Source organism: Glycine max, chromosome 12, assembly GCF_000004515.6.
Source record: "Glycine max cultivar Williams 82 chromosome 12, Glycine_max_v4.0, whole genome shotgun sequence".
NCBI classification, from domain to species: Eukaryota; Viridiplantae; Streptophyta; class Magnoliopsida; order Fabales; family Fabaceae; genus Glycine; species Glycine max.
Window position 1 is genome coordinate 22847109 of NC_038248.2, and position 22809 is coordinate 22869917.

The 22809-nt window shown below is 41.0% G+C and overlaps 1 protein-coding gene across 2 annotated transcripts; it reads right to left on the reverse strand.

Moving 5' to 3' along the window:
* Positions 1 to 599: 599 nt before the first annotated feature.
* On the reverse strand, positions 600 to 10463 carry WRKY44 (WRKY transcription factor 44). 2 transcript variants are annotated; one of them, NM_001317588.2, is made up of 5 exons: positions 9522 to 10156; positions 9388 to 9437; positions 5275 to 5975; positions 5004 to 5153; positions 600 to 1292 (listed from the first exon to the last, which is right to left on the reverse strand). In NM_001317588.2, exons 1-5 carry the CDS (start codon positions 9664 to 9666, stop codon positions 935 to 937), a joined length of 1404 nt encoding a protein of 467 aa, NP_001304517.1. In that variant the 5' UTR covers positions 9667 to 10156; the 3' UTR covers positions 600 to 934. The 2 variants fall into 2 exon arrangements, with proteins under 2 accessions (NP_001304517.1, XP_006592599.1); XM_006592536.4 differs by having other exon boundaries at positions 712 to 1280; positions 9522 to 10463.
* Positions 10464 to 22809: the final 12346 nt, after the last annotated feature.

Consider the following 22809-nt stretch of genomic DNA (forward strand, 5'->3'; position numbering starts at 1 on the left):
AAAGGCTTTTCATTTAAAACTTTGTGTTCTTCACATTCTACCATTCAGATTTGCTTTCATGTGTTTCATGCTAGTCGCACTTCGTACAAAATAGCATTGCTCATTTTATAATTCATTTTTATATTTGCATTTGAATAAATTATTTAATGATACTATAGTATTGTGCTATAGTAATTAATAGTATAATTCGATAATATGAATTTTCTATACTATCAAATCTCTACTGCTAAAGTATAAATATTGTGTAAATAATGTGTTGTTTGGATGAATAAATATAAAAAATAAAGAACTTTCTCTCATTTATCATGAGAAAAAAGAAAATTTTCAAAAGATAATTAAATTATATAAAAAAATAATTTTATAATAATTAAAAATTAAATTTAACTTAAAAAAAGAAATTTTTAATTTTTTTTTCTTAACATAAAATTATTCATTATTTTTTAATTTTTAAGAAGATTATCTTATTTTTTTAATGGATAAAAGAGATATTTTCCCTCTAATTTCATACGAATTCAAAGGAAAGTTTTTTTTTCTTTCTTGTAGACCCCAAAAAAATCGCTCCTTGTTTTTCCTCCCAACTAAACAGCAGAAATCCCATATTTTTATTCTATCGACTTCCTTTTTATTTCATTCCTTTCTATTTACACTCAAACAAACAATGTGTGAGTGAAGTTGAATGATAACACTATCCTCACCTGTTCTCACTCTCCCTGAGAATAAGATACAAGTCAATTCCATATTCGCTCGACTACGCAAGCTGTTTCAGACAAGCTGAACATGTGTACAAGCAAATATAACTGCTCCACTAAAAGACTACATACATGAGTAAAGAAATCAAGAAAGAGAAGGTAAACATAGGAAACCACCAAAATTACATGAGGCCTACCAATTAATTTATATAGATGCAACTGCATGAGTTTATGAAAAGATGTATTCAACAAGGTTTAATTTCAAAACCTATGCTCAAAAGAGTTCGAGCCGACTCAATTGCTTTCTCACCCTCAAGGTCCATCGCTTCCCCCATCAATTCTCCTTCTGTGTCCTCTGAACATTGAGCTTCAGTTTCCTGGCTTTGCAGCAAGCCAGTTTTTTTGAACTGCACATTGTTCATTGAAGCAGGTGCTGCCGCAGCCACAAGTGAAGCACTAGGCGGGCCATGTCGTTTCTTGGGTACAGGCATGTCATGATCATGCACTCCCTTGTATGTTATGATGAGAGCTTTTGAATTATCCACAGCAGTCTCAATGTGCTTTCGGACAGGACATCCAGAAGAAGTGCATCTGTAGTAGTTTCTGAAAATTCAAGCCACATCACATTGATAACCACAAAAAAAAGACACTTCAATAGCCAAATAGAACAAAAAAGGAAGTCATCATCCCATATAAAGGCATAAAGGGAATTTTAAAACTTTTCGAGATTGTTGTTTCATCACTTAAAATATTTGCTCCCTACATGATGAGAAGAACAGAAAATAGGAGAGAAAACTTTCCTCCAAGGATTTCCCCTTCACAAAGGATTTCTCCTTTCACAAAAGCTACTGCTCAATTTACAAATCATGAGATCCCCCTCTCTCCTATCTTTCTTCCCCTATTTATATCTAATAAACCCCTTACTGACTAACTAACTTCTTAGAAGGCTAACAATATTAAATAATTCTCCCTTCTCCTTATATCTTAACAACACACACCCCTCCTAAAAGTCAACCTTATCCTTAAAGTTGGACTTAAGCACAAGAGGACAGCTCAACCCAAAAGACTAGTCCATTAGGTGAGAGAACCTCAGGGCTCAAGTACCACATCAAATAGTTTATTCTACTCAATGTGGGACTCCTAACATTGTCACCCCCTTTAAGGGCCGACGTCCACGACAGCCATCACTCTATCGACATTAACCCAATGGTAGCCCTTTTCCCTTGGACGGTTTCACTCAGCTATCAGTATTCGGTTTGCACCTTAATCTAGCCTATAAGTAGCCTTTCCGTGACTTGACTCTCAATGAAAGCACCAATTGTTAGGACTTAAGCACAAGAGGAGAGTCCAACCCAACAGGTGAGAGAACCTCAAGGCTTAAGTACCACATCAATGAGGGACTCCTAACATATTCTCAGCAAAATACAGAAGGAAAGGATCATACTACTAACAATACAACTTTCTAATCCTCTGATTTGGAAGGGATTAACCCATTATTACTTATATTTCCTACCATAAATGATGGAAATACGACCTAAGCATGTGAAAAATTTTAATAGATGGTTTGCACCAAGGTGGTTTTTAACAATATGATTTCCTGTGTAGAAGCCTGGCAACTCCACCTACTGTGTTTTGTCTCATCTCAACTCCACTTACCTCTTGGTGTTTTGAAGTTTGAAGTACCTTTATGTTTTTTTTACTGTTTTGTAATTAGGATGGGATTACATATATATGATTATATATGCATATTATACTGCTTTTTACTTATCATGATGAATTGAAGTTCAATTATGTGTTTGAAGTGTGATATAATGATTTGTTACTTTATATATGCACATATATATTATTATATATGCTTATATATGAATTTCATAAATTTGTAGGATCTTACAATCCGTGTTACGATATCCCGATTTATGATCCATAGTCCCCTTTCTGACCTTGAGTAAGATCTCAATTTTAACTACCATGAATATAAGTATATATCTACTGTTGTTATATTTTTGTCCCCTCTATTTTTATAATTTGAACTCGCTGCTCCCAATTTTTTCAGTCATTGTCAAATTTTGTGTTTTATTGGCTAATTTTTTTCCTTACATTTAGTTCCCTTTTCAACTCACTGAGTACTTCTATGCTTTATTTAGTTGGACATTTTAATCCCTTTTCAACTCACTGCATTTGATTTTGATATTTGTCTATTTTTTTCATATGTATGATAATTAGTTATTATTATTATTTTTAAATAAATTGTCCCCACTACTCAGGGTCCTAGATCTGCCACTGTGTCCCCAAAAGCCACAAATAAGATGCTCCCATCATCACATGTTGCAACCAAAGGAATCTGAAACCATGCCCAACTTAGGTGTAATTTTAAACATAACAACCTTAAATCTAAGAATGGAAGTTATAAAATGCCCAGATAAGAGAAAAATCATCCGTTTTATAATCATATTCTTTTATGTCCATACAAGTATCAGAGAGCAGAGTCAGCAGACAGAGATGTCCTTGATTACTAACTGCCACAGACCATCTTATCAGTCTACCAGATATCAACTATTCCAGTGACAACATAAAGAATGGTGGGGAGATGACATGGTACTTCTCAGGCACAAAATCCTCCTCCAGATATCAATTGTTATTTCAACTATCAAGACTAATATTTGGTTTAGTGGAAATTCTAGAGACATACTAAGCTACATACCAACCCTTGATTGTGCATACTAGAAACTTATATTGTGTCTTTACGGAATAAGTTATTTTATGCTTGAATACATTCAAAATCTTTCTGATAGAACTTTTTGAAAAAAAATGTATTTTTCCTGAAAGTTAATTAAAAAATGTGCATGGATCCTCAAGCAAAGTAATATTAAATGCAAAACACATTTCAAAACTAGAATAAAGGGGCAAACATATCTTGAATGAAGATCAAGCCCTAAAGAAGAGGAGCATTTTAGAACTTGTTACACCTAACTAAGCATATCATGACAATTTCTCACTACAGCTGTTAATAACATTTTCATAATGGAAATGTGGTTATTACAGTATTCTTCAGAGGTAAAAATATTTCAGTATTTGCGTGATATCCAGCTTATATTTTAAGTTTATTTCAGGGGGCTGAAGATCTGGCTCTATTGCACATTTGGATTTGGATAATATATGGACTCCAGCAAATCATTAAAACCTTCTTGTTGGATAAAATCCATCTAAATTTGATAACATAATTCTTGTTTGACCTTCGGGTTGCGATAGTGTCAATACCCAAATGTAATCAGGTGATTGTGAGAGGCTGCTAAAGGAAAATGTATGGTTGACTAATTTTAATATTTTGAGAATTGATTTTACAATGTCATAAGTGGTTAAGGGAGAAGGGAAGGGAGGAAGGGTTGTGGGTTCAATCCCCGTTGCTAACAAAAAAAAACTAACATTTGCTGATAAAAAAAAAAAAAAGATTTTACCGAATTGGTTATCTTCTGAAACACAACTTTTGCAAGGAGATTCATATCCTTCTCAAAGAGTACCATAATGAGAAGCTTCTTAATGTTTCTTAGCTTTACCAAATTTGGCCGTGCATACATTTGTCAAGGGTTTTATAGTAGACAACTAAAAAATTAAAATAGTCTTACCAAAAGAATGTTGAAAAACAAATCCCAGCATAAGTGGTGTCAGGAGAAAAAAAATTCTAGCTGCTTTTATAAAAATACAATTGTAAAGCTGAGTGACAAGAATCACAGAAGGAATGTATTTACAGTGATGTCCATCTGCATTCCTTGAAGATCCAATTAGTCTGACTTTTATGGGGACACATTTCCATAAAGGATGCAGTATTTCATAGAACATTAAAAGGGGACATGCAAGATTTGATTTAAAACAAAATACTCACAAGCATTAAGAAGCATTCCATTGCATGAGCAACCAAAACAATGTCATACATAAATAAAAGCGCATACAAAATTGTCTTAGAATTTGGGCTTAGGGCCTTACTCAATCCCACAAAACACCAAGCAATTAACGCAACCCCCAAAAAGGCTGCAAACAAGGTAGGTTAGGGGCAACCGCAATTAAGGCAACTTTCCAACATTTTTCTAAAACAGTATCTTTAATGGATTTGACACTCAGTGTACTAGTGTCTTGATCCTTATCACCAAATAAAATAAACCACGTAGTCATCATTTAGGTTAAGATTTGCAACCAAATCAAACAGGAAATTAATTTATAAAATTCAACATTGAAGCTAGGTCTTCCACAAAAGAAAGCAATTAAATTCAGGTTTTATTTTAAATATGAAAAGAAAGCAAACAAAATATAGCCATGCACCTGAAATGTGGATTTCCCTTCACCAACTTTTGTCCATACTTGCGCCACCGGTATCCATCACCTGATATCCCCACATCCTCTGTCGCATGTACAACAAACTTTGGTTTCTTGCCATGTTTTACTGCTGAATCCAAATCACCATTGTTCAATCTAGTTATCATATTAAGGAGAAGAGCATTAGACCACTAGATCCAGCCGCAATTAGGAGAAAAAGTACTTATTCTTTAAAAATTATTTTCCTATGAAGAAAATGAATTCACATGCAACTTGCCTTCTTTTTGGCTCTCGGTCATTGACATGCTTTTCCTTCAAAATAATTTTACCATTCTCAACATTAGATGAGTTTTCTAGATTCTTATCACCATTGCAGGGTGCTTCTTGCAAAGGTTCTTTCGGAGAAGATGATGGATCAGAATTATTCAGAACTTTGGTAGACTGCTTTGGAACACTGCTTTCTTCTTTAGGTTCACTGGAAGGCAGGAGCTTACTTTCCTTGGTGGTATCAATTTTATGCGGAGGATCATGATTATGTTGACTTTTATAAACAATCTCTATCACATGTCCTGAATGGTCACAAAATTTAATCTTCTTAGCACAACAATTTGAATGGGTACACTTGTAATAGCTTCGAGAACCCATAGGATTCTTCACTTGCTTCTGGCCGTACTTCCGCCAGTTGTATCCATCAGATGCAGATGCCCTTACAGCAGAAACAGAAGATAAGGTTGTACCATCAGAAGGTGTTCCTTTGTCTCCTTTCGACACTTGTACACTATTAGCCTTGGGAGGAGATGGTCTCTGTTGTGATACAGTGGGACTAAGGGCAGATGATAAAGAATGTGAAACAGAAGTTGGTGATAGTTCAGATAATGAAGTTGAACAAACAGACTGAAGTTGATTTTCTGTCTGTTTTTGAGGTGCCTCAACTGCATCTTTTTCAATAGTTTCCTCATCAGGAGGCTGAGCTGACACCTGAGCAGAAAATGATGCATTTCATTTAATGAAACCAAATTAATGGGGTTTAAAGAAGATGCAACTATCTTATGCTTAATTTGAATCCAAAAATATTGCATTATGTCATGTTGGGTGTGTTAGGTTACCAATTACGCAAGTGTATGAAGGAAGGACACATGGCAAGTATAAGAGGAAGTCAGAGCAGCAGCCAGCCAGAACCTGGATTAGGTAGCTGACTAAGATCAGTTACAGTTAGTAAGTTACAGTTAGTAGTTAGCTTTGTAATTGTTAGTATTTAGCCTTGTAATTGTTCAAGTTAGTTAAAGGCAGTTAGTTGGTTAGTTAGTTAGCAGTCAGCTATAAATAGAGTTGGATTGCCTAGAATTAGGAGGAGGAATAATCACTGTGGTTGGTTAGGGAGGCTAGGCTCAAATCCCTAGTGGTGCATTTGTACTGCAAGAGTAATAAAACAACAGATTGCCCTGGTACCATCACTGGTATCAGAGCAAAATTTTGATCCTGAGACGTAAAGCTATTCATGGTTTCAACGCGAGGAAACATGGATGCACGTGTGGAATTTCTGGAACGAGGGTTCGAAGGCATGATCAACACACGTGAGGACGTCGCAAGTTTGAAGCGATTGTTTGAAGAGGAACGCATCGAGCAAGCGGAGCTGAAGGCGAAAATGGCAGAGCTAATGGCAGCGGTGCGGATCTTGTCGAGCACCGAGCGGGGAAGTGGCAATCGTGACCATGTAGAACAGCAAAATCGCGATCGAGAGGTAAAGTGGCGGAAACTTGAGATTCCAATTTTTGACTGAGGAGATGCATTTGGTTGGACAAATAAGGCGGAACGCTATTTCGAGATTAAAGGTGTAGAGGAAGAAGATAGAATCTAGGCAGCCATGGTCGCAATGGAAGGAAAGGCACTAACCTGGTACCAGTGGTGGGAATTCTGCGCGAAAAACCCTAATTGGACAGATTTCAAGAATGTTGTGATTCAGCGGTTTCAGCCTTCAATGAACCAAAGCCCTTACGAGTTACTATTCAGTTTGAAACACGAAGGAACAGTAAAAGAATATTGCGAGGAGTTCGAATTGTATGCAGGTCCATTGAGAGGAATAGAACCTGAGTATTTGAAAGGCATATTTCTGAATGGACTGAAAGAAGTGGTGAGGGCAGAGTTAAAGTTGCATCCAGTAAACACCACCCTCCCTGAATTGATGGACTATGCGCATCGGATAGATGAGAAAAATTCACAAATGGAAAAAGGTAATGTTGGAGGTAATAGAGGTTGTCCAACTAGAAGTTATAGTTCCTCAAGAACTGTAACGTGGGATCTAGGAAACAAAGGCACCACGGCAAAAACAAGAGAGACGAGTTCGAGCTCGGAATCAAATAGTGTGAAGTCCACTAGGGCATACAGAGGTAGGCCTTTCAGGAGGCTGTCAGATGCGGAGTTCCAAGAAAGGGCAGAAAAAGGACTTTGTTATCGCTGTGACGGGAAATTTGGCCCTGGTCATATATGCCCCAATAAACAATTCCAAGTCCTTATTTTGGGAGAAGGACAAGATGAAGAAGACGAAAAAGAAGGAATCAGTTGATGTTATGAAACAGCAATTTCCTGCATTTCACCTTGAGGACAAGGTAGCTCTCTTGGGGGGGAGTATTGTTAGGTTACCAATTACGCAAGTGTATGAAGGAAGGAAACATGGCAAGTATAAGAGGAAGTCAGAGCAGCAGCCAGAGCAGCCAGAACCTGGATTAGGTAGCTGACTAAGATCAGTTACAGTTAGTAAGTTACAGTTAGTAGTTAGCTTTGTAACTGTTAGTAGTTAGCCTTGTAACTGTTCAAGTTAGTTAAAGGCAGTTAGTTAGTTAGCAGTCAGCTATAAATAGAGTTGGACTGCCTAGAATTAGGGGGAGGAATAATCACTGTGGTTGGTTAGGGAGGCTAGGCTCAAATCCCTAGTGGTGCATTTGTACTGCAAGAGTAATAAAACAAGAGATTGGCCTGGTACCATCAGTGTGGTTCATAAAGAAAGCAATCAAATTACTAATTAATAAATGCAACTTGAGTTCCCACCTAGGAGATGTTACTATGAATTTAAGAAAGTTTTGCGGGTTGCACTTTTAGATCATCATTCATCATTGGATATATATTGTTCATAAAACCATACAAACTCCAGAATAAGACTCTTGATCCATCATTAATGCATCTTGGCTGATCAAGATTAGAAGCCAAACTGCAAAATCAGGAGCTTTTCAAAGACGAATTAAGCCCTAAAAGCTCTTAGGTGAAAACTAATGAATGGTTCATATCTCTAGCATGGCCCATCTTGTGATCCCCCTCAGGCTAGAAAAATGGATAACTTGTTGTACTGGAATTTAAATTAATTACAAAGGGAAAGCATGATTAAAAGTATCAAACTCCGGTCCACTTATTCATGGAAGAACATGCATTTTGTAGCTAGATTCATGGGGGCTTGATTAAATTTAAATTAATTTTTACTATCTTGGAATAATCCTATAGTTAGAATCTGGAGTTTACTTCTCATTTTCTTGTTATGTTTCATGTAATCCCAAGATTCTAAGCCTCTACAAATGATTTTAAAGGCCCAAGAAGGCACATAACCTTCAAATAGTCAATGAGTTTCAGATTGCAAATCCTCGCGAAAAGCGAAGTTCTTAAAAACAGTGGCACAAAAATCCAGTTTAAATAACTTATTTACAGCTTATTAGGACTTATCTTATGACGTGAGCATTTGTTTGGGAGAGCTAATAAAAATCATTTATGATATATCCATAAGATGTTTTCAGCTTATTTCAATAGACTCCTTTTGTAAATACAGTTTTAAGCTTATATGAAAACAATTGAACTTTATTTCATCTTCAATCATAGAAACATATCTTATACAGTAAATGACAAACACTTGTTTAATAAGCACTTAATTAATCTTCAGCAACTCATAATAACAAGAAGCACCAATATCGGCTAATAATCCCTTCATAATGTACCAGAGACCAACCAGAACATAATTCAAAAGAATCAAACAGCAAAACTAGCTTCGAAATTCGTGACTCAAAATTTAATAATAATAATAATAATAATAATAATAATAATAGTGATGATGATGATGATAAAATATGTTTTCAGTCGTGTACTTTAGGTAAAACTTGATTTTAGTTCCCTGATTGGTTTTAGTTCCCCAATTTCAATTTGATCTTTGTACTTTACAAAAAAAAATAGTGGTTTTTGTCCCTTGTTACAGTGAAAAAGTGTGGGATGAGGGACGGAAACCACTGTTTTTCTAAGGTTCAGAGGGACCAAATTGATCAAAGCTAAAATTCAGAAACTAATACCAATTTTATCGAAAGTACAAATTTTTAGTCTAATCATAATAATTTAACACAAAAAAAAATGCTCCGACCTTACTCTCAGCTTTTCCACCTTTATGTGCGGTAGAGCTGCCCTGCATATCTGCGGCATCAACCACACACTATTATTCAGAATTCACTACTTGCATTCAAGGGAAGAAAAAACAGTGATTTAAACGCAGCGTACGAGTGGCAAGGTCATGCGGAAGCGAGGAGCGGTGAACTAGGGTTTCCGAGTTGGGTGGCGCTCCATCAGAAGGAGTGGAAGTGCGTGACTCGGTGGAGAGGGACGAGTCAGTGACTCGTTGCTGCGTCTCTTCATCCTCTTCCATGACAGTGCACTGCACAACGACAACTTTTCTCTTCAGTCTATGATTATTCCACCACGAATTTTCATTTTCTCGCTGGCTTTTTGATTGATTGGTATTTGATGGAGAGAGTGCATTGGGATTGTGTTGTGAAAGAAATAAAGGAAGAAAGCTAGGTGATGTGTGTCGGGGTATATGTGTCTTTGACTGCTATTGACTAGTACGCTCTTTCTCTCTCTTCCAGGTGGGTTGTCGGGTTTTGCCACGACTTCCTGGACCTGCATCGCCGTTGCTACTGGACCTGCATCGCCGTTGCTTCTCTTCTAATCCAATTTCACGGTTTTGTTAACGCCGTGTTGTTCTTCTGATCCTGACCACACTTGATTGGAAGACTCAGCAGTCAGCTCTTTCCCTATACCCGTTTTCTCTTCTCTTCGGACCGTTAGTATTAATTGGGAGGGTGTTGCCGTGGAACCTTAGAATTTTTTTTGAGACACCAAGCAATTAATGTGAAAACGCTAAAATATTTTTCATCTTTTTTCTATAAATAAAAGCAAGTGGCTCGTTCGTATGAATACTATTCATTGTCGTCTACGCTTCTCCTCTCCTTCAGTCCTTCGTCGTTGCTCCTTCATTGCTTCTTTTCCGTTCCCTATTCACCCTATTGTCCCTATTCTCTACTATTCATTGTCTTCCGCTTCTAGGGGGTTTGTGATCTTCTCTATTCATGTAGCAAGCTTCTTCTTTTTCGTTTGGTTTCTCATCTTCGTCTTTGTTCATTGGCTTGACGCATTTCCATTCTCCTTCGAGATAAGTCGTTCTATTTATCATTTTTGGCTTGTTTGTGTATTGTTTTGTTTGAATCATTGCTTTGTGGTTGTTGGTTGTCGACGATGGTAGCTATTTTTGCATTTTTCCGGTAACTTTACGTGAAAATGACATTTTTTTAACTGTTGAGCATACGGATTGTCAATCTGTATGAATTATACGGATCAGTAATTTGTATGACATTTTTTTAAAATTCTATATTTATATTTCTAATTTTATTTTGAATTTATTTTGCAATGTAATTTTTTTGTATATTAGCAATTTTATAAGTATTGATTTGGTGATATTATTTTATAGTGGTATAAAAACAATACAAAAAATTATTTTAGTAATTAGATTGGTAAAAAAAATTATAATAAATATAAACGGATTTGGAAATAACAATATCGTAATATTAAATTTGTTTAACTTTTAAAACATATTGAAACCAATATTTAAAAGATATTAAACTTGTTCGTTTTAAAAAATATTGTGCAGATAATGGTTAGAACTAGAAGTCTCGGACGGGCTTTAGACCAAGCAATAGGAAAAGCCCTAGGGAAGAGAGAGGCTAGTGATGATGATAATGATGCCCCCAAGCGGTGAACGCCTACTGCATCTACCTGTAGGCAGCGACAAGAGGCGCGTGTTGTTGAGGATCCTCCTACGGTCGTAGAGGAATTAAATGAAGAGCAGCAACAACCACTTGTTGAAAAGGCTGTTACTGATGTTGAGGGTTTTTCCAGGCGGATCCCATGACACATCAATTTTGAGAGATTTTGAAAATCACGTTGCTTTGAGAGTCTGGAATGGAGAGGTGTGTAAATCTTAAAAAACATAAAGCACGTAGCTTAGAACTTATAATTTTTATGTTACATGATCGATATTATTGTTTCCAGGAACGTCATAGAGCTTAAGCTATTTTCCCATGGAAGGAAGATGACTAAGTTCGGCAGGCCTGCTCCAAAGATTGAAGGCCTTGTGGCTGCTAGCAGACTAAGTCCTTTGATCGCATGTTCCCTAGATACCATCGATCGAGGACTTATGTTTGCTTTCGTGGAACGCTGGCATAAGGAAACTAGTAGTTTCCATTTGCCTGTAGGAGAGGTGACTATCACCTTGGATGACGTGGCATCGTTGCTACATTTGTCGATCATAGGGGTGTTCCATAGCTTCGCGTTGCTTCATATCGACGATGTTGTTTATATGTTGGTGGAATTACTTGAGGTCAGCACTGCAAAGGCAAGAGCTAAGATGATTCAATGTCATGGCTCTTATGTTCAACTATCTTGGCTGTGAGATGTGTATCAGACAAAAATCAACGCATGTCACTGGATCATAGCAGTGCGAGCATATTTGTTGCATCTGCTTGGATGCACACTCTTTGCTAACAAGAGTGCCACACACATGCACGTTGTATTCTTGGATGCACCACGTGACTTAACACAGAGTGGGACTTACGCTTGGGGCATTGCTGCACTTGTGTATATGTATGATAATTTAAATGAGGCGTCAAAGAGCACGATGAGGCAACTTGCAGGATATATCACTATGTTGCAGGTTAGTTGACATGTTAATAATTTTTTTTTCATTGGCGTTGGTTATTATATGTTGTTGCTTATTTTAATATGTTTGCAAAATATATGTAGTATTTGCATCTATGAGCATTTCCTGTATATTGGTTCCGCCATAGCTGCTGAGGATTATGACGAGCGGAGACTGCATGCATGCCGATGGACCTCTAGCAAGACATTACCCGTGTCGACGTATTGTAGGGGTCTAGACAGACTAACCCCTGATGTTGTGTGTTGGATTCCATATGGTGACCACCGTTCATTTAGAGAATTTAAGGTCATCTCCTTGTTTTCCGGCCATCTCAGATGGGGCCCCTTGACGGTCATTCATCGACCGGAGAGTGTTGTACGACAGTTTGGGTACATCCAGACCATTCTGCCACATCCTGCTACGCCTTTGATTTCTGTTGAAGAAATGGATGATAGATGGATGTAGTTCGGTGACTATGTTAGACCTATGGGGCAAATTTGTGTAGTAGCTTGCCAGTGTTCGTCAAATTACATTGAGTAGTTCTACATGATTTCGCATCCGTTTATGACTCTAGGATGGTTTTACATAACAATCCTAGAGTTCCATCGGTTCAACAATATGGCACATTTGTTGAACCAAATGTGCCTCAACAACCGATGGCGGCAACAACACCTGATGAACTAAAGTTTTTTTTTTCCTTATGTATGTTATTTTTAATTTTGTGGATAATTTTTTTATCTGGTACATTTATTTATTGACATTGAGATTTGGTTAATTTATAAATTTGGTATGTTACTTACGGACACATGGTTAATTATTTTATACAAATTTTTGTTATTCGTTTATCGTTAATTAGCCATTAATGTTGATTTGAGGAATAAATTAATTCTTCCTTAACAAATTATGAATGTGTTTGTTATTTTCAAAATACTTATTTATGTCCTAACTTTTAAAAGTTATCTTAACAAAGCAACACAATTAGTGGAAATAACATGCATAGCGTAACAAAATGTCAACAAAATAATTATTTACAGAAACGCCAGTGGAAATAACATATTTTATGTTCATTCTTCACCTAAATCAATAAATTCGGTTTTTAGCCTTGACAATTTTGTGTAACGCTGCATTCTACCTATGTATGGGGAGGACCGCTACTTTGCCTGATAATGACAATGTGTATTCCACAACAACGCCAATGGTGGTAAAGGACAACGATCTCGTATAAAAACCTGTTACATAATCACAAACAGATTCAATGTAAGATAACTAACAACATTGTCAGCATTTATACTAACATAATAATTATGCAGATGGTTGCGCGCCAATGACTACGAATTTTCACCCATACCCAATAAGGCAGCTGTCATACCCTAATTTCGTCTGGGGATCATCTGTTTGGTGGGATGCAACCTTCGCTTGACCGCTTTGAGGTACTTAACACCCATCGTTAGGGAATCCGTGAAGTTCCGCGACATGTCGGGAGTCGAAAGGAAGCATTGTTGCGCAATCCGTAAAGTTCCGTAACATTCCAGAAGTCAAAGAGGGGATGGTTGCGTAATCCGTAAAGTTTCGTGACATTACGAAAAGAAAACAAGTATCGTTACGTAATCCATAAAGTTCCGTAACGTTACGGAAAAAGAATCAGCAAAAAAGGCAAAAGGGGGATGTATTTAGTAAATAGGGGTGTGCAAATAGCAACCAGGCCCACTTGGACCATTTAGGGTGTTCCAACAGAAGACGGTGCCTTCTGGTGGAAGCAACCCAGCTCGCCTGGGCAAGCTGGGCGACAACCACCTCCCTCTTTTCCCCTATAAATAGGGGAAAGTGGGTAGAGCAAATTCGTTCAACCCTCCTGGTATCTAGGATTCATTTGAAATTAGTGAGAAAAATTGTTTTCGGGAAGAAAATCCAAGCCGAGGCGCTTCTGTAACGCTTCCAAGACGTTTTCGTGGGTGATTTCGTGAAGGTTTTCCACCGTTCTTCATCGTTCTTCGTTTGTTCTTCGTCGTTCTTCGGTCTTCAACCGGTAAGTTTCCGAAATCGAACCTTTCAATTCATTCTATGTGCCCTTAGTGGTCCCCACTTGTTTCGCGTGCTTTTATTTTTATTTCGTTTACTTTCCGTACCCCCTTTTGACGTGCTTTAACCATTTATTTATGTCGTTTTCTCGCCTAATAAAAAATAAAACAAATTTCCACCGATCATTTGAGTTATAATATCTTTTAATCTCTGTTAGAATAAAATCCGACCGATCTTTCATGTCGTAACCACGTTTAAAACCAAAAAGAGGCAAAATAATAATATAATAATAAAAAATATCTTTAAATAAAATAATATAAAAAAATCAATCGGACGTTTTTCTTTGGGATTTTTCTTAATTGAATTGACTAATAACCAAAGTGAAACTAAGGCTAAAATCAACTCACAAATCAAGCTTTTGTCATTAAAAATCACCTAAAAACCATTCTAAGGTCCAACGCCTTGAAATGGTCCTCTTTGCTTTTATTGGTTAAACGTGGACTTTTGAAAGCCTAAAATCAATACATAACTTTGTCACCTCTTTCAAAAAAACCAAGAGATCATTAATGGTCCAATGCCTTAATGTTTTTCTCTCCTTTCAAAAGAATCAAAAGATCGTTTAATGGTCCAACGCCTTAAATGACCTTTTATTCAGTCGAAATATATCTTGCAAAAAAAAGATAAAAACAACTTAACCAATGTTTAGTTCTCAAAGAACTATGTAGGTCTGATTTCCTTATCACAATTGAGGAATACATAGGAGCAAGGAAAACACCCTTGTCGACCGCAAAAAGATAAAAAATACAAAAGGAATAAAAAGACATAAAAAACGTAAAAGGGAAAATAAAACAAATTGAAGTCATATTTGCACACTTGATTAAAGGCTGCCATCCCTTGTGACGGACGTGTGGGGTGCTAATACCTTCCCCGTGTGTAAATACAACTCCCGAACCTTTCACACTTAAAGTTTGTAGACCACACCTTTTCCGGTTTTTTCTACGTTTTTCTCGAATAAACGTTGGTGGCAACTCTGCGCATTTTCCTTTCTTGGAAGACGCACCTGTGAGTCTCGCGTCGCCCTCCCGCCAAAGGGTAGATTGCGGCAGTTGGCGACTCCATTGGGGACTGTTTTTAGAGAGTTAGGCCAATCAATCAGTGTGCTTTCCTTACCATGACTTCCCTTTTGTTCTTTTTTCTTTGTCTTTTTCCTTATGTTCTTGTATATATAAACTCTTTGATGCTTTTAGTGTGTTTTTAAAATGTATGCATGAGATAAATATTTATTCATTTAATGCACACAAACACCAACACTATTTGCTCACACGGTGAGTTGAAAAGGGGCCCTATACCCGGGACCATGGGAACATAAGGAGTGGAAGTGAATCTGTGGTCATGCTAGGTCTCCGACTTGCTTGATAACAGTGAACCCTCATCTAGAGTTTTTCTCTTTGATAACATATTGTTGCTGGTAGTCCCTACTGCCGCAATATGTTCTTTGAAGGGGATGATACTTCTAGAAACCATCAAGAGAGATATGACCACCTTGGGAATTATCACTAAAAAGCCTTTTAGTTCCTCCCGTGTAGGTCCCTAAAATAGGGGCACGGAGCAAACACGTTGCGTGCCATTTTAAACCCTGCCATGCATGTAGTCCTAAATGTCATGTACGCCTTTGCTTATAATTATCTGTGGATATTGTCGTACTATGTGCATCCCCGTGTTGTGCCTTTTGCATCTGCATCATGCACGGATTGCGTCTTGATCCCCTCACTTTGTCGAACCGACGGACGGTCCATGTCGCCTTCTTAAATGCATACGACGGGTGCCATGCTGCCCGAATGTTGTATCTAAGAAGGGGACAATTTCCCGGGCTTCTGTATTCATAAAATGCATTCGTGTCATATGCATTTCTTCATGCATTCATCCATTCCACCCATGATAGATGTCGGAGTTTTGATTCACACTGGGATTTGTTTCACTTTAGTAAAACATGGGATCGAGTCAGGCGCCTTTGCTTAAAAAGAGGTTCTATCAAGTCAAGGTCAAGAGCCTAGGAATCACCAGTCTGAAAGAGTTAGGGCAGTTGATGGGTCAGCTCCAGCGACAAGCCTTTCGCAAAGCTTACGGTAAAATCTAAGACCTAGCCATGGCAGAGGTCTCCACAGAGGCCATTGCCTCCCTCGCCCAGTATTATGACCGGTCGTTGAGGTGCTTCACCTTTGGGGACTTCCAGTTATCACCCATGGTGGAAGAGTTTGAAGAGATCCTGGGATGCCCTCTAGGGGGAAGGAAACCATACCTCTTCTCAAGATTCTATCCCTCTTTAGCTAGAATTTCTAAGATAGTCCAAATCTCGGCACAGGAATTAGACCACAGAAAGCAAGTCGAAAATGGGGTGGTTGGAGTACCGAGAAGATGTTTGGAGGCAAAAGCAAGAATCTTGGCAGGTAGAGGCGAATGGGCCCCATTCATAGACATCCTCGCGTTTTTGATCTTCGGAGGAGTCCTCTTTCCAAATGTGGATGGGTTGGTGGACCTAGCAGCGATCGACGCTTTTCTCGCCTTTCATGATCGCAAGGAAAGCTCAATTGTCGCTATCCTAGCCGATCTATATGACACCTTCGATCGAAGATGTGAAAAGAGCAGTACAAGGATTGTTTGTTGTACTCCGGCCCTCTACGTATGGTTGGTTTCACACCTTTTCTGCCAAGAGGTGATACATGCTTGCCTGCTAGAAAGCCACCGTTCATGCACAGAGAAAAAAGAGGCAAGTTGGGACCGACTCTTAGCAAGCAAAGAAGGAGCATCTGTCAACTGGTTCCCCCGATGGAAAGAAGGAAGAACTGGGGTTCTTATTTCGTGCAGAGGATTTCCAAATGTTCCCTTGATGGGGACAAGGGGTTGCATCAGTTACAATCCCGTTCTTGCTATAAGACAACTTGGCAACCCTATGAGAGGGGCACCACAAGAGGAAGAGCTCGCACCTATTATTGCACGAGGTTTCAATAACACCAACGCGGAGGCACTTCAGAAGGTCCGCAAGGCATGGGAGATGGTGCAAAAGAAGGACAAGGAACTCAGAGGCAGTAACAACGGGCCCATCGGCGGTTATCGTAGGTTGTTGAAAGCCCACATGCAAGGTCTGGATTGGCTCCCGAGTTTGAGAACCCCTAAAGGGGTGGAAGTTGAAGCACTGGAGGAGGACGAAGAGGTGCAGGCCCTCAGGGCAGAACTCGAGAAAGCCCAAACATTCAAAGAAAAGTTCAAATCAACAGCTCTTAAGATCCGAAAGGAGAATGCCGAACTGAGAGACGTAAATATAGCCACCACCAAGGCCTTGGAACAAGAGGCCAAAAGGGACCGTAGGGAAGAACATGGCCGGAACAAATTCCGAGGGGCTCTGTGGAGCAGTAACAACGAGCTTAAGCTCCGGAGAGAGGAAAGGGACCAATTACGAGTAGACAGTTTGATCTTGAAGGATGAGTTGAGGATTTGCCTAAGGTCCAAGAGAAGCTTGTCTCTGCAGTTGTGTGAGACCGAGACCAACATGTTAGCCATCATCAGCAAGTACCAAGAGGAATTAAATCTAGCCACGGCCCACGAGCACAAAGTGGCGGACGAGTATGCCCGAGTGTACGTGGAAAAGGAGGCTAGAGGAAGGGTAATTGACTCGCTACATCAAGAGACAACAATATGGATGGACCGATTTGCTCTTACTTTGAACGGGAGTCAAGAACTTCCCCGATTGCTGGCCAAGGCCAAAGCAATGGCGGACACCTACTCTGCCCCCGAGGAGATCCACGGACTTCTCGGCTATTGTCAGCATATGGTAGACTTAATGGCCCATATAATTAGGAACCACTAGGAAGTTTGTATTATCACTCAGATCTTGACTAGTTATAACTTTCTGAATAAAATGAGTTTATCCCGCGTTTTTAATCCAAAAAATAGTGCGAATTAAATCACTCCCACATTTTATCTCTAGCATGCATTCATTATTTTTACGTACTCCTCACGTTTGGTTTTTTTAGGAAAAACGCCATAACTAAATGCGCCCCAAGGCATCCCTATCGCACCAGATCCAAATCTAGGACGATGGGTGACCAAGAGGAAATATAGGAACAGATGAAAGCCGACATGTCGGCTTTGAAAGAGCAAATGGCTTCCATGATGGATGCCATGCTAGGAATGAGGCAACTAATGGAGAATAACGCGGCCGCCGCTGCCGCTGTTAGTTCGGCTGCCGAAGCAGACCCAACTCTCCCGGCTACCGCGCACCATCCTATCCCAAACATGGTAGGATGAGAAAGAAGCACACTGGGGCACATCAGCAACCCCCATCTGGGATACAACCGAGTGGCTTACCTTTATGGATTACCACCTAATTACACGCCACCAGTCATGCGTGATGACGCAGGTCATGTCCCTTCCCCCATCCTTGAAGGGGAGCCTCCTCGACAGTCGGACGAGGTTCATGAGGATCGTAGAGAGCATGCCCAAGGAGACATCGATTCCTACTCCCCGGTCCCTATCGAGGGGTCGACACCCAACACACTACCTTAGCCCAACCTCACGGGATAACCTCGAAACCTCCCAGCACAACCAATATTCTTGTCCGCAGAAGGGCCATCCTCGGCAGCGGAAGAAAAAAGGAAACTCAATCTCATCGAAGAGAGATTGAGAGTTGTTGAAGGCTTTGGCGACTATCTGTTTGCGGACATGGCTGATCTTTGCTTAGTACCGGACGTCGTCATCCCCCCAAAATTCAAGGTACCTAATTTCGATAGGTACAAAGGGACGACTTGTCCTAAGAACCATCTCAAAATGTATTGTTGCAAGATGGGGGCGCATTCTAGGGATGAAAAATTATTGATGCACTTCTTCCAAGATAGCTTGGCTGGGGCCGCGGTCGTCTGGTACACTAACCTGGAAGCTTCTCGCATCCGCACTTGGAAGGATCTGATTACTGCCTTCCTTAGGCAATATCAGTACAATTCTGATATGGCTCCCAATCGGACTCAACTGCAGAACATGGTTAAAAAGGAAAGTGAGACCTTTAAAGAGTACGCTCAGTGGTGGAGGGACCTGGCAGCGCATGTGGCCCCTCCCATGGTCGAAAGGGAAATGATTACCATGATGGTAGACACCTTGCCGGTGTTTTATTATGAAAAATTAGTGGGCTACATGCCTTCCAGCTTCACAGACTTGGTATTCGCCGAGGAAAGAATCGAAGTGGGCTTGAAGAGAGGGAAGTTCGATTACATCTCCTCCACAGGTACCAACGCTAGGAGGATCGGAGCAACTGGGGCAAAGAGGAAGGAAGGTGATACTTATGCCGTCACTTCAACGCCCGCATGGATCAAGCTGCCGCAGATCTCCCACGGTACCCATCAGTACGCGCAACATCACCCGAGCTTCTCAGCTCATGCCGGGGACTCCTCCAACTCAGCACCCGTATAAACTAAGGTGCCCGCGCCCATCCAGAGGGAGGCCCCCCAAGCTCCGACTCCAACCCCGACTCGCCCGGCCAGCAATGCCCACTTTGGCGCCGATTCCTGCGCGATAAGGAACTTTCCCCCGAGGCCAACTCCAGGATTCACCCCGATCCCAATGACGTACGAAGACCTCTTGCCATCCCTCGTCGCCAACCAGATGGCTGTGATATCTCCTAGAAAGATCTACCAGCCTCCTTTCCCAAGGTGGTATAACCCTGACGCAACCTGCGCATACCATGGGAAAACCCCGGGCCACAAGGTCTAGAGTTTGATAGAAGCCGGATGGCTGACGCTTCAAGAGGACCGGCCCAACGTAAAAACAAACCTGCTTGCCAATCATGGAGGGGGAGTGGTTAATGCCGTCGAGTCGGGTAGGCCACGCAGGTTCAAACCTTTGAAAAATGTGACTACCCCCAGAAGGTTTATCTGTGAGGCCCTACAAAAGGGGGGCGTAATTCCCCGCGGTGGGCACGAGGAAGATTCCTGTTTGATGCATCCCGGTGCGCTACATAACATGGAAGCATGTTTAGCAGTAGAGGACCTGTTGCAATAGATGATAGACCAAGGCCGGCTGGAAGTCGGCGATGAGGGGGGTGAAGAGCAGCACATATGCATGCAGTCCGCAGATGAGGAAGGTCTTAGAAAGCCTAAGCCTTTGGTGATATATTTCACCAGAGATGCAGCTCCCCAAACGCCCCGATACCCCTTGGTAGTTAGACCTATTCCGTTTCCATACCAAAACAGCCACGTAGTTCCGTGGAGGTATGCGCCTCCAAGCGAAAGGAAGGAAGAAGCCACCGACATCAGCTCGCTGTCGGCCAAGGTAACCAATATCACGGGGCTGAGCGGCATGACCCGCAGCGGTCGCGTGTTCACACCCCCTGACCTGCCAACACAGCCCGCAAACGCTAAAGGGAAGGCGAAGATAGCGGAAGAGCAAAATGACAAAGTGATCCCCGTTCCGGACAAGGATATTCCAATGAAAGGTCTTTCTGAGAAAAAAGATGGTTGTCGCAAGAAAGAAGTATCGCTAGAGGAGGCAGGCGAGTTCCTCCGCATTATTCAACAAAGTGAGTTCAAGGTCATTGAGCAGCTCAACAAAACCCCGGCCAGAGTCTCTCTTTTGGAATTGCTCATGTGCTCTGAGCCTCATCGGGCTTTGCTGGTAAAGGTCTTGAACGAAGCTCATGTAGCCCAAGACATCTCCATAGAAGGCTTTGGGGGACTCGTCAATAACATCACCGCCAACAACTACCTCGCCTTCGCTGAAGAGGAAATCCCTGCCGAGGGGAGGGGGCATAACAGGGCTTTGCATGTGTCAGTCAAATGCATGGACCACGTCGTGCCCAAGGTGCTCATCGATAACGGCTCCAATTTGAACGTAATGCCCAAAAGCACGTTGAAGAAATTGCCATTTAATGCTTCCCATCTAAGGCCAAGTTCCATGGTGGTACGTGCCTTCGACGGCAACCGCCGAGAGGTGAGGGGAGAGATCGACCTCCCAGTACAGTTAGGGCCTCATACCTGTCAAGTTACGTTCCAAGTGATGGATATTAACCAGGCTTATAGCTGTCTTTTGGGGCGCCTGTGGATCCACTCGGTGGGAGTCGTTCCCTCTACACTCTACCAAAAACTGAAATTCGTAGTGGAGGGGCATTTGGTCATTGTATCGGGGGAGGAAGACGTCTTGGTAAGTTGCTCGTCCTCTATGCCATATGTGGAAGCCGCGGAGGAGTCATTGGAAACGGCCTTCCAATCTTTTGAGGTAGTAAGCATTGCCTCCGTAGATTCCCTCTCGAGCAGCCTTACCTGTCTGATACGACAATGATGGTGGCCCGGGTGATGTTGGGGTACGGCTACGAGCCCGGAATGGGTTTGGGCAAGAACAACAGTGGCAGAACCAGCCTGGTATGCACCAGAGGAAATCACGGGAAGTTTGGGTTAGGCTATAAACCCACGCAAGCTAACATAAGGAAAAGTATCGCGAAAAGGAAGAACAGAGGCCAAGGCTCACGGTTAGGACAACAAGCCGAAGGGGCCCCGCCCTGCCACATCAGTAGAACCTTTATAAGTTCGGGTCTAAGACACGAAGGCCAAGTCGCTGCGATATGCGAGGATGACCCCCCGAGGGGATCAGTTTTGGTACGGCCATGTCCTCCTGGTTTCCGACTAGGAAATTGGCGAGTGGAGGAGTGCCCGGACGTTTACGCGACAAGCATAATGTAACCCTTTGTGGCTTTTAAACTCTACGGTTGGGCCTAGGCTTTAGAGTTTCCTTTTGTTAAGGCATTATGTCTTTTGTTCTTGAATTTATAATATAATGATCTTTCTTCATCTGTTCCTGTGCCTCTACCCATTCTCATGCATTTGCATGTTTATTTCTTTACGCTTAAAAAACGCCAGATTCGACGATGAGTCCCTCGAAGGTACTAATACCCGGGACCCGACCATCGATTTCGAGCAAGAAGCGGGTCGGATGGAGAGTGAAGAGGATGAGGATGAGGGACTTCCCCCAGAGTTGGAGAGGATAATCGCTTAGGAGAGATGGGGCCTCATCAAGAAGAGACAGAACTAGTAGACTTAGGAACCGGCAGTGGGAAAAAGGAAGTAAAGATAGGTACGGGTATGATCGCACCCATCCGTGAAAAATTGATGGCCCTGCTAAAAAACTACCAAGACATCTTTGCCTGGTCATACCAAGATATGCCCGGTTTGAGTTCTGACATCGTACAACACAGATTGCCTCTAAATCCTAAGTGTTCCTTGGAAAAACAAAAGTTGAGGAGGATGAAGCCCGAGACGTCATTGAAAATAAAAGAAGAGGTAAAGAAACAATTTGACGCTGGCTTTTTGGCTGTCGCTTGGTACCCGGAATGGGTTGCCAACATTGTACCAGTCCCTAGGAAGGATGGGAAGGTACAAATGTGCGTGGATTATCGGGACCTGAATCGAGCCAGTCCCAAGGACAATTTCCCTTTGCCGCACATCGATATCCTCGTGGATAATACGACCAATTTCGCTCTATTTTCCTTCATGGACGGGTTCTCCGGCTACAATCAGATAAAAATGGAGCCAAAGGATATGGAAAAGACTACCTTCGCCACCCTGTGGGGGACGTTCTGTTATAAGGTGATGTCCTTTGGGCTCAAGATCGCCGGGGCAACCTATCAACGGGCTATGGTGGCATTGTTCCAAGATATGATGCACCGAGAAATCGAGGTCTATATGGACGACATGATCGCCAAGTCTAAAACTGAGGAGGAACACCTTGTCAACTTGCGGAAGTTGTTTGAAAGGATTA